The 13201-nt window shown below is 37.7% G+C and overlaps 1 protein-coding gene across 6 annotated transcripts in view; it reads left to right on the plus strand.

The window, feature by feature from the left end:
• Positions 1 to 3511: 3511 nt before the first annotated feature.
• Positions 3512 to 13201, plus strand: part of LOC149225609 (tRNA (guanine-N-7) methyltransferase) — a 69649-nt gene continuing 59959 nt past the window's right edge. For 2 of the 6 annotated variants that reach the window (XM_089377200.1, XM_089377202.1), the window contains exon 1: positions 3512 to 4585. In XM_089377200.1, the coding sequence (XP_089233326.1) occupies positions 3664 to 4585 (922 nt within the window). In that variant the 5' untranslated portion in view covers positions 3512 to 3663. Of the gene's footprint in view, positions 4823 to 5063; positions 5310 to 13201 lie in introns of those variants that run through there. The other 4 variants (XM_089377203.1, XM_089377204.1, XM_089377201.1 and 1 more) reach the window with 4 other exon arrangements.

Raw genomic sequence — 13201 nt, forward strand, 5'->3', positions numbered from 1 at the left:
CTTTTTGCTTCCGAGCTCTTCTGCCCATAATCTGTGCTTTGATACAATGCGAAAAATTGGTTACTCGATTCCCACTGCAAAAACTGATGTTAATTCTTCTAATTGTTAATTTGATTAAACAATTTACTCGCTATGTGCTATGACAAATATCGAATTAAATACACTACAACCTACACAAATAAAAACTGCGGAAACTAAATACAACACAAGAGAGAAACAATCATCACATACATATACACAGTTATTTTTGGACAAACGTCCCTGGAAAAACCCAATTGGGAAAACCAGTGCAACAACTGAGGGTTTGTATTATTAAGCAGTAGTAATCTGAGTACAAATCTATGGATGTTCCAGAACTAGCAATCCATGCAGAGAAAATAATTGACAAACATCTAGTGAAAAAATGCTCACTTCCACCGGTGATTCGACACTGACCTTAGCTCAAGATGAGTTGCCCCTTGTTGCCTTTGCGTTAACCTAGGCAGTTATGCGTTAGCCTGCTGGGACCAACATCTCTCTCTCCTGCTACTGATCAGCTACTACTTTGGGAAATCGATCTTCTGGCTCTTTGACTCCTGCCTCAGAAACTCGACCTCTCCTCAGCAAATACAGATCTCCCTCTGAAGCTCTGCGCTTCCTCTCTGCACTGCATTAGCCTCTCTGTGGAGTATGCTGTCTCTCTGCTATGCACTTCCCGGATCAAGAAAACTTCCTCCGGTCTACTATCCCTGCCCCTCTCTCACTGCAAGAAATCTCCTCGATCGATTCTCTAGCAACTGCGGCGCTGCCCTCTCTGAGAAATTCGATCTCTTGATCTCTCTTTGATGTGTTTTCCAAATGCCCATCAAGCCTCCTCTTATAATCCTCTAGTTGAGAATTAATGACCCAGATTAGATTAATTAATGGCTCAAATCATTTTGGCTTGATCCTCATCTTCTTCTAGAAGTTTCACCCACAATTTGATTAATACCCTTTAATTATTTTAATTTCCTAAGTTTAGACTTAAGCTCCCATTAAAAATAATTAATTATTTTAATAAAACTGTCTTCGAGTGGAATTTCCCAAAACTATTTATGGGTTTTGTGGAATGCATGTGCCCTAGCCTCCTTGCAAATTTTGAGGTAAGAGCACATCCGATGCTACCAAAAATCAACAGAGAAAACCACCAAAAGGGAGTTGGTTATGCAAGTTACTTAAGTGGTTGGGATTTTAACCCAAAGTAGTGGGCTTGAGATCCAAGTTAATTAATTGTTTAATCTAATTTTTTGTTGAGTGGTAAAATAAGGGTTTATTGAGGGACAAGGAAAACACCCAAGATCACTCACAAAAAAGTAGAAATAGAGACCAATGGAGAGGCCCAAAGGCACATTGTGCAAGTGATCATTCATGATAGTTATTCATGAGTGAGGGGATACCTGTTCGAGATAGCTAATGCAAGCAAGGTAGTGGAAGGTTAGTGCATGTATGGTAGACCTAGGGTCAAAGTCCTAAGAAGAAGCCAAGTTTGTTCTAGGTGATCATGACTCAAGAAAAGACCCATCGAGGACTGTTAGGGGTGGTTACTTGAAACAAGAAGTTCTATTTGCAAGAAGAAAGTCAAATCTCAGTGTTGGAGGGTCAAATTTGCAAAAAGAAATTATGATCTGTGATATGAAAAAGCAGATCTAGCAGATCGAGAGGAGCTGAAGCAATGATTGCAAAGGGATTGGTTGCAAAGGATTACAAATAATCCAAGGGCCGTGAGCTAAAGGATAGCTCAAGTATGCATTTGTCTCACTAGGTAGATTGAATATCTAAAGGATCATATCTCAAGCCTTGTATTTTCAATTAAAGGATAGATTGTACATTGTTTGTTGCATTAGAGATCTGAAGGGCCATGATCCTTGGGAGCTGTATTGTTTTATTGTTAATGGATCAATAAGGGGACTGATTTGGGCCAATCTTATTCTATATTGTTATTGATTTCTGTTGTTTGATTCCACTGTGATAAATTGCTAGTGAAGGGTCCAAGTGTGTTTATGTACTAGATTAGTCATAAACGAGATCTAGGGCCCATGAAAAATTAACAGGAACCTCGGTAATATGCTTATGAGCAGAGTATATCCTATGAGAATTTAAAAGGAAATAACAAACATAATCACTGTTAGAAAATAGAAACTGAGGTTAAAACCACTTTACTTTAGCTACAAGACGAGTCCAATTCCACCAAAGATACGAGTAAGGGAGAGAGGAAACTACCAAATGCTGGAATTGAAGCTATTAGTTCCTATCCCGCCCAAATTCCTCTCAAGTGCACCTACATATTACCTAATTGGATTAAATAAAAGCAATACTGATACACCTTTATAATTTACCTTGCGTTCGTTGAGACCTTTAAGACTTGAAGTTAACTGCTACCACTATAATGAGTGTAGAGTGGAACTCCACAATTATCCTTTGAGCTCTACCAGTTTGTAGAGCCCACAATTTCACCACCCCTGCTACTAGGAACACTCTTAGCTGGACAACGTTGTCCCCTTCTCTGCCTAGTCTTACCACTCTACCGACGACCTGAAGCTGCTCAGAAACAGAGGCCACCTCGACTTGACATCCCTTCGCTCGCCTCCGGTGCTCTTGTCCCTGCGCATCAATCTCTCTGAATACCCTAGAGTAAATCCATATGCTTGAAATCAAAATCTTCATGTGCTCCACACGTTTGGTCATCTTGGCCAACTCGCTTACCACTTCTTGATGACATTTCCTTTGCATTGACGAGTGCATATTAATTGCCCCCCCCGTATGCCATTTATTCTCACCGAGGACGGGATGCCATGTCCCTTAGCCCATTTTCCAAGTGGGGTGGTGGCATCCCACCCCCCTTTCATCCTCGAACATCACCCCATATGGGAAACTTTTGTCGTGAATTAATAAGTAACTATAACTATATTTTCTAAGGAGTCTCACATTAGTAGTTTAAGTGGTTGGGAGTACCTCAACTAGCTTGGTTCAATTCAAAGGACATGTTTAATCCATTGTGATAAGACTTGAAGAGTAAGCACTCCTTGCTATATACTCCACTTCAATAGAGTTGTCCACCACCCCCCTTTCATCCTCGAACATCACCCCATATGGGAAACTTTTGTCATGAATTAATAAGTAACTATAACTATATTTTCTAAGTAGTCTCACATTAGTAGTTTAAGTGGTTGGGAGTACCTCAACTAGCTTGGTTCAATTCAAAGGACATGTTTAATCCATTGTGATAAGACTTAAGAGTAAGCACTCCTTGCTATATACTCCACTTCAATAGAGTTGGGACTTCTAGATTTTTACTTAAAAGTAAGTTATTAATATATTTGATTTGCGAAGGGTTAGATATACTCTTTGATGTTATAGTAGTAACCAAAGACTAAAACTCACCCAAATTAATCTAACAAATTACCACTTACCATAATAAAAATATATATTATTATCAATATAATATATATAATTAAATTTAGGCATATACTCATTCACTATATCCTCTGTCGAATACATTTCTATGCATTTACCACGGTTGAGGTTTAGTGCTAACAGAGTAGGGTTTGTTGCCATTTTACACGAGTTTTTGGATTATATTTCGGTATGGACTTCCTTGTATGTCCTAGTCTCGAGACCGCGCAAGTGCAAGATTGAATTAGAACCATGTCCCAAGTTCGGGGCAAGAGTGCATCTTCCAAGCTCCCTCGAAAGCGTTTTTACAGAGCCCGAGCTCACAGCAACCCATTGAGCGATTCGCACTTTCCAGTCCCAGTGAGTCCAGCGGAGTTCGACTACTCAGAGCATTTCCCTGCATATTTCGACAGAACCCCGGCCCCAAACTCTAATGACAAAGATAACGAGGAAATCGAAGGTCCTCCATCAAAAACAGGAAAATCAAACGATTCAACGAAGGATGCAGAGGATGCCAGTTCGAAATCTGCGGAGCGCTCGGAGATTTCTATTGCTTTTGAAGATTCAACGGAGGCGACAGAGGCTAACGGTTTAAAACACGACATTTCTACGAAAATGCGCTTTGCAGACATCGGCTGCGGTTTCGGCGGGCTCCTAGTTAAGCTTTCAACGATGTTTCCCTCGAAATTAATGATAGGCATGGAGCTCCGTGACAAGGTAAGCGAATACGTTAAAGAACGGATTTTAGCCCTAAGAAAAGCTCACCCTGGGCAATATCAGAACATATCTGTGGTCAGAACAAATTCTATGAAATTTCTTCCGAATTATTTTGAGAAAGGAGAACTGGAGAAAATGTTCTTTCTGTTCCCTGATCCGCACTTTAAAGAAAAGAATCACCGCCGCAGGGTTATCAGCGTCCCGTTGCTCGCAGAGTACGCGTATGCGATGGCGGTGGGAGGGATTCTTTACACTGTAACTGATGTTGAAGAACTCGGCGATTGGATGAAAGGTTGCTTGGATGCGCATCCTCTATTTGAGAAAGTTCCAGAAGAAGAGGTGAAGAATGATCCTGTCGTGAATCTCTTGACGACCGCGACGGAGGAAGGGCAGAAGGTTGCTAGAAACGAAGGCCAGACGTTTATGGCTATATACAGGCGCATCGCTTGTAATGAAGGTGCTTAAATTTCCCCTTAAATTAATCTAGTTTCGGTCATTACCGGACATTAATATAATTTATTTAATGCAATTTCATTTTCTTTCAGAGCAGCAGGGTTTAGGTTCAAGTTTTTATGTTGCGCAAGCATATTAGTTCAGTTGTACGTTCTTTGACATGGCAGAATTTGTAGATTGAATATGGACGTCATTTAGACTTATAGTGCAATCAAATCATGGTTTCTACAGTTTTATTTGATTTTGTTTGATCCTCTCTCTCGTAAATGCAAATGGCCGCATATGCATTGTAGATGTATGGCTTCAGGTTCAAGGATTTTTTTGGGCAAGCGTACTAGTTCAATTTTATGTTATTTGAACAGCGTCAGCTGTGGGATTTCTGAATTTATACATTGTATAATGGACTCTGTTTGGATTTATTGTTCACGCTAATTTGGGTTTCTACGGTTTTGTTTTGTTTTATTTTATGCAATGTTCTTCAGGTGGCTGCAGCACCGCAATGGGTGGATTTTCTCTGACTAAATTCTAACGCAGTGTTACCAGACTCTTCGAGCCAGAGTCATTTACCAAATTTGAATTTTCTCTGAACCGATTTATTCTGGCAATGTTCTAAAGCAGTGTTATCAGACTCTTCGGAGCTGGAGTTAACTTCCAAGTTTAACTCGGCACTACGTCGTACTTGAACGCACAGAAAAACAATATATAACCATTCTTTTTGCCTTTTCTTTTCTGACATGATTTCACAGTAGACGACGAGCACAATTGTCTAGAATCCATGCGTGTTTTGAAATGAGTTTTAATTGAAAATTTTGCATCATGTGGGCATATTAATTGAAAATTTTAACCTTAATGGGGACGATAACAATTTCCTTGTAACTACTAGAGCTAGACACAATTGACAAATTATAAACTTTTATACCAGTGGAAAACATTTATTTCCACTGAAATTTAGTGTTTATTTATTTATGAATCCCCCAAGGTCAAGTCAACTCTCATGCTATGGCCTTATAGAGTCACTTTTTGATTTCCTTGTAACTACTAGAGCTAGACACAATTGACAAATTATAAACTTTTATACCAGTGGAAAACATTTATTTCCACTGAAATTTAGTGTTTATTTATTTATGAATCCCCCAAGGTCAAGTCAACTCTCATGCTATGGCCTTATAGAGTCACTTTTTGACTTTAGTCTGATAACTTTGGTCCAAGGGGTATCTATTCCACTAAGCTTGCTTGGAACTTGCTTCCAGCCTTTTCCCTGTCAACATTCATGAGTCACCCGTATGAGTGGGGTAGTATACAGTGATAATGGAATCCTGCTGGAGAACTACCTTTACCAATAGCCAGTTGGCATATATAATTAACTCTAGAATTTCCATACTTAACTGCGATGATCGCTTAACCGCTTAACCACTTATCAACTTACGAGAGCATGCTGGCCACTCTTTCGAGGAATTGAACCCTGTTGGGGGCTATAACACTACCCCTCTTTCACCAACCTGGTTGTCTTCAGGGCCATGGTTTGAAAATCATTCATGTGTTTCTTCTTCAAGTTGAATTTTCACTTTAATCTCTATGTTTATGCATTGTGTTGATAATTGATTATGTGATGAGATTTTATTTAAAGTGAAAAGAATTTAATCTTAAGAAATACTGATTCATCCTCCTCTCTCAATGTTTTCAATATTAGTATCAAAGCAGGCTTCTTTGAGAACAGTGGAACAGCTGGAAGAAGATTTTACAGGGGCCATGGATATTCGAGAAGGCTCAATCAAAATTCCTTTGTTTGATGGAACAAGTTTTGCTTTTTGGAAGATAAGAATGAAAGCCCACTTGATGTCTATTGGTGTTGAAGTTTGGTAGTCTGTTTTTTGTGTTGATGATTGATTATGTGATAAGATTTTATTTAAAGTGAAAATAGTTTAATCTAAGAAATACTCATTCACCACCCGCCCCCCCTCCTTTTTGCAACAATTGGTATCAGAGCAGGCTTTTTCAAGAACAATCTAACAGCTGGAAGAAGATTTTACAGGGGCTATGGCCAGTCGAGAAGGCTCAATCAAAATTCTTTTGTTTAATGGAACAAATTTTGCTTTTTGGAAGATAAGAATGAAAACCCACTTGATGTTTCTTGGTGCCGAAGTTTGGCAGTTTGTTTTAGATGGATATAAGGTTCCATCTTCTCCTCTAGCTAATCAAGACAGAAAAAAGGCTTATGTATCCAATGCAAAAGCTATGAACTCCATTTTTGTCAAATTCATAATTTGTTAAAGTTATGTAGTGTGAATTAGCTAAAGAGATGTGGGACAAGCTTCTAAGCAACTATGAAGGAGATGGCAAAGTAAAGAAGGCAAAGCTTTAGACCTTCTGGAGACCATTTGAAAGCCTGAAAATGAATGATGAAGATGATGTTGCTGCTTATTTTTTTTTGAGTAGATGAAGTAGTTAATTCTCTCAAAGGACTCGGTGAAACAATTGAAGAAAGAACAATTGTTCAAATTTTTTGGAGGTCCCTCCCTTTGCGTTTTGATGCCAAAGTCTTTGCCATAGAAGAATCAAAGAATTTGGAGAATCTGAAAGTGGACAAGCTTCAGGGAATTTTCATTGCATATGTAATGAGGACGAGAAATTCATCACATAGGGAAGCAACATTTAAAGCATCTAAGAAGTCTAGAACATGCAAGTCCGGTGATTGCTCTAGTGGTGAATCTGATACAGAAATGGCACAACTAGTAACAAAAACGAAAGAAAAGATCTAGATTGAAAGGTGAGTTGCCTCTAATATGTTTTAATTGTGGAAAGATGGGACATTTTGTTGCTAAGTGCCATTTCAGGGAAGATAGTGATGACGAGGAAGAACCCATAAAAGGGTCTTCAAAAGAGAATCTTTGAAAAAGAAGAATCTATAGTCCAAAGAGGATAATGATATTTTTTCAAAGAAGAATATGACTTCGATGATGTCAAATGTAAGATCCTATTTTTAGCCACAAATGAAGAATCCAACATAGACAAATCAGAGGAGCAAAAAGAAAAAGTAAAAGAAGAAGGTGTTGAAGGCATAGTGGATCTTGAAGTAGAACTCATCAATGCATTAGAAGAGATTGATAACCTCAGGAAGAAGAACAAAAGACTATCCAAGGAAATCAGCTTCATCAAGATTGAAAAAGAAGAAGCAAAAAGAGTGGAAGAAGTGTTGAATAATCAGCTAAAAGAAAAGAAAGAAAATTTTGACAAGCTTGAATTAAGGAAAGAGCTAGATCAACTCAGCAAAAACATGAAAAGCTCTCAAACCTTGAATGCTATTCTTAGCAGTCAAAGATCATCGCATGACAAGAACAGTCTTCGTTATATGGGTGAGGCTTCATATAAATAACATGCAAATCCCAAGTCACTAGGAAAGAAAGTTGAAGAAAAGCCTGAAAGCTCCAATCTCAGTAAGAGCAAGGATAGAATTAGGGATGAGTTTGGAAACATTGCTACACCAAAAAGTTATGCTGATGCTCTCAAGAAGTCCATTCACAATGTAGGTAGCAATATGATAAGGGACAAGGACCAACAATCTTCTCCAAAGCAAATCAACTCTAGAAGAATTGTTCCATTAAGGCAATCATACACAACTGGGTATCAAACTATTTTACTTGGTCATTGCTTTTTATGTAAAAAATTTGGACGTCAATCAAGAGAGTGTAAAGCTTATAATGATTGTTAGGGAGGTTCTCAATAAACCTATAGTAATAAGTTTGTAGACAACAAAATCAAAGATATTGATGGCTTTAATAACATAAATCATAATTCATTTGCTCCATTATCCAAGTATAGTATAGAGTGTTACAGATGCAACAATTTTGGGCATATGACATGAGATTGTCCTACAAAATCAAGAGAAGGGTTGTGGAGGAAAAATGCAGGAAGAACCACCAATAGAAAAATGCAGACATGTTATGTATGCTCGAAACAATCAAAGTTAGTTGTATGTTGATAGCGGATGCTCTAGACACATGATCGAAGATCGAAAGAAATTTATTACTCTAAAAAAGGAAAAAGGAGGAAATGTGTCTTTTGGAGACAATGAATCTACAAGAATCGTTGGAATATGTACCACAAGCCTTGACAATGGTAGGGCTAAAGCATAAAATGGTTGTACGTTGAAGGACTCAAACATAACCTTTTAAGTGACAGCCAGATGTGCGATCAAGGTTATGTCTCATTTTTTGTGCTAAAGAATGTGAAATAAGGAAGACTAATTCAGGAATAATAGTGGGAAAATCTATAAGGACTCTAGGCAATGTATATATTCTTTATGAAATTCAAGGAAGAAACGCTGCATTGGATAGGCATATGAGAGTTGATTATGGCATAAAAGACCAGGATGCTTGAGCTTTGACAGTTTGGTAAAAATCAACAGAACACAAGCAATGTGAGATATGCCTAGAATATCCAAACCAACAAGCGTCATCTACAAATATTGCCAACATGGGAAACAAACAAGGGTGAGCTTCAGATCAAGCGAGAGCTCGACATCAAGACCACTAGAGCTTGTTCACACAGATCTATGTGGACCAACAAGAACACCAACTCTGCAAGGTGAAAGGTACTTTATGTTGTATATTGATGACTATACTAGAATGATATGCATTACATTTCTTAAACAAAAATCAGAAGCACTAGATATCTTCAAGTCGGTCAAGGCCTTAGTAAGAAATGAAAGCGATCTTAGAATCAAATGTTTAAGAGGAGGTGAAATTACCTCAAATCACTTTAATGAATTCTATGAGAAATGTGGAAACAAGAGACAACTTTTAGTCACAAGAACTGCACAACACAACGGAATCATAGAAAGAAAGAACAAATCGGTGCAAGAAACAACGAGAACAATGTTCCTAGAAGCCAAATTACAAGATAAGTTTTGGAAAGAAGTAGTTGTCGCAACAATTTACATTGTGAACAGAGCACAACTCGAAGTTAACAACAACAAGACACTGTATGAGCTAAGGAAAGGCGGGCCCACTTCAGTTAAGTATTTCAGAATTTTTGGAAGCAAATGTTACATGAAGATAAATGATGATAAGTTGGGCAAGTTTGATTCTAGAGTAGATGAGGGAATATTCCTTGGATACTCAACAAGAGGCAAAGCTAACAACGCTACAATAAAAGACGACATAAAGTTGTGGAATGTATTAATTTAAGAATAGACGAAGCTGAGCTAGAGAAGAAGTAGAACAAACAAATGAGAATTCAGAAGATATCATCTACGTGGACCAAGAAGAGTTACTAGAAGGGAAGGACAATAAAAGGAAGAACTGTCTCCATCCAAGATAGCTTTTAAATTTGTACAAAAACATCACCCAGAGAACCAAATTATTGGAGATGTTGATGTAGGTATACAAACCAGAGAAGAATGACCATTTCACCAGGAAAAGTCAATTTTGCGTTGCTATCCAAAAGAGAGCCAAAGGACTTTGCACAAGCTAGTAAGAACCAACATTAGGTGTGTGCCACGATCGAAAGATAAAAACTTAATTGGGACTAAATGGGTGTTGAAAAACAAAATGAACGAAGATGGACATATTATCATAAGTAAGACAAGACTTGTGTGTAAGGGCTATGCACAAATTGAAGGAATTGACTTCGAAGAAACTTTTGCTCCAGTTGTCAGATTAGAAGCAATAAGAATGTTTTTGGCATTTGTGTGTTTTAAAGGCTTCAAAGTTTATCAGATGGATGTTAAATCAACCTTTCTAAATGGAGATTTAAAGGAAGAAGTATACATTGAACAACTATAAGGTTTTGATTTGTTCGAAAATAAAGATTATGTGTGCAGATTGAAGAAAACTCTCTATAGGTTAAAACAAGCAACAAGAGCTTGATTTGTTCGAAAATAAAGACTATGTGTGCAAATTGAACATAGCTCTCTATGGGTTAAAACAAGCAACAAGAGCTTGGTAGGCCAGGCTGGATCACTATCTTCAACAACAAGGTTTTGAAAGAGGGGTTGTTGACAACAATCTCTACATCAAGATGAAAGAGGACAACTTATTATTTACACTTGTATATGTTGGAAGCAATAAATGATGATATGAGTCATGGATTTGCTTAGGAAATGTCAAAGGAATTTGAAATGTCAATGGTTGGGGAATTTGAAGGAATATTCATTGCTCAAACCAAATACCTCAAGGAGATGCTCAAGCCGTTTATAATGAAAGAATGTGCACGAGTTAGTACCCTTGTGATTACTGGATGCAAGTTAAGTAAGGATGATGAATATCCCGAAGTCAATTCAACTCTTTATAGGCCTTTGATTGGGAGTCTACTATACTTGACAACTTCAAGACCAAATAATATGTATGTAGTAGGAATGGTTGCAAGATTTTTGCAGCACTAAAGGAATCACATATGCTAGTAGTAAAGAGAATATTTGGATTCTTAAAAGGGCACATTCAATTTTTGGCTTTGGTATCCTAAGAGTAGTGCGTACACGAATGTTGATTAGGTAGGTAGCATTGTTGACAGAAAAAGCACCAACGAGATTACATATTTTCCTAGGAGATTGCCTTGTCTTGGTCAAGCAAAAGAGTAATCATCAATTTCTCTTTCTACAAATGAAGCTGATACATAGCAACAACAAATTGTTGTACCCAAGTTCTTTGGATGAAACAAACTCCGTAGGACATCAAAGTGGAATATGATCAAGTAATTGTCATTTTTTGCAATAACACTAGTGTAGTCAATTTCTTAAGAAATATTGTTATGCATTGAAAAATGAAGCACATTCTAATCAAGTATCATTTCCTTAGAGAACGCCAAGTAGAATGTCAAGATGGAATATACTGGCACCAAAGATTAGGTTGTTGGCGTCTTTACACAACCTTTGCCCAGAGAAACCTTTGGATATCTCAGGTAGAAGTTGGGAGTGATCTCTCCTTTATTTCAGCAAAGAAAGCACAAACTTAGGGGGAGCACCCTTTGTTATTGGTGTCAAAGTGGGAGAGAATGCTGAGAGGGAGAGCAAGTAATAAGAAGTATGGAGAGAATACACACAAGGGGAGCAACTATTGAAAGAAACAAATATCAAAGTATTGCCTTCAATAACAAAGGTGGAAATTGTTGAAAATGGTTGTTATTGATGTCAAAGCCTATCTAAATGAAAGAGAAAGATACATAGTCAAATAACGTATTTCGATACCTTTCCAACGATATATGGCACACCTTCTAACTCATCACGGTTGAGGAGAAATGATTTTTTGAATATTCATTATACATTCTGCTAGTTGCACAAGTTGGTCTAGCTAGTGGGCAAGTTAGCCCTACCATAAACCCCAAAAGCTTTATAAATAGGCATGAGAAGGAGAATTTTTAGCCACCCTTGAAGTGAATTCGATCCTGTTTTAGTGAGAAGGAGGAGTAGATTTGAGGTTCGTACCTCATGAACTAGCCTAGCTGAGTTGGAGAAGTCTTTTGTGAAGTATTTGCTGTGCTGTAGGAGGGTTTTTGGCACATTTTTTGAAGGTTTTTTTCTTTTGTATACTCTTTGGTTTTGGTTTTGGTTTGAAGGAGGTCGTGTTCTGGCGTGGAGGAGGCAGATTTCTGATTTAGTGGGGGTCGAGTTTTGTTTTGTTGGAGGCCAAGCTCGGTTTGAGGCCATTTTTTGTTGAGGCCGAGTTATGTTGAAGAGGTTGAGTCCTGTTGAAGGCCAAGTTCTGATTTGTTGGACAATGTTTTGTTGGAGGCCGAACTCAGTGTCGATGCCAAGATCTAGACTAGTTTGGGTGCCAGTTGCCAAGAGGGTAGACCTTCTTTTGAACAATTTCTAAGCCTAAATATTTCCGTAAGTTGGTGTTTACTGAGGATTGGTGTCCTCATCTTTTTGATAGGTTGGAACCTGCAATCTTTTGTAAGTGGGTGCTTGCAAAGGATTGGCGTTCTCACAAGTGGTTGTAATAAATTGAAGACTGTTTGAAAAGCATTCAAGTGTTTCTTCTTCAAGTTTGGATTTTCACTTTAATCTCTATGTTTATGTATTGTGTTGATGATTGATTATGTGATGAGATTTTATTTAAAGTGAACAGAATTTAACTTAAGAAATATTGATTCACCCCCCTCTCAGTATTTCCATAAAAAATAAAAAATTATAATTCATAATGAATTCGAAAATTAAATTTGAAAATTTTTAACCTGTTGTGCTTCTTGGTGTGTATTTTTTAAATACACTCTAGTTGCACTTGCATTTGGAGGAGCTACATGTTTGGATGAGCATTTGAATGACAAGCTTTTGGAGATTGGGTACTTTGGCACCATAGCTTGTCCACCAAGCATTTGTAACAAATAAGAGAAATATAAGAAAAACATTGAATTTTGAAAGTTGAAGCAAAGTATAAAGAAACAATGAAATTTGAAATGAACTAAGCTTACCTGGGATTTTGGTCTTCCTATCTTGGATAGCCATGTCAAAGCTAAATGTGCCACTTGACATCCTATATATCTCCATTTCTTTAGGAATCTCCGTACGTTCTTGCCAAGATGGTACCATCTTCTGAACACAAGTGAAAAATCCATCCATAACCTTAGCATGTTCTATATATCTCCATTTCTTTAGGAATCTCCGCACGTTCTTGCCAAGATG

Source organism: Pinus tabuliformis, chromosome J, assembly GCF_031772625.1.
Source record: "Pinus tabuliformis cultivar Carrire ecotype Pingquan chromosome J, CPIR1, whole genome shotgun sequence".
Lineage (NCBI taxonomy): Eukaryota > Viridiplantae > Streptophyta > Pinopsida > Pinales > Pinaceae > Pinus > Pinus tabuliformis.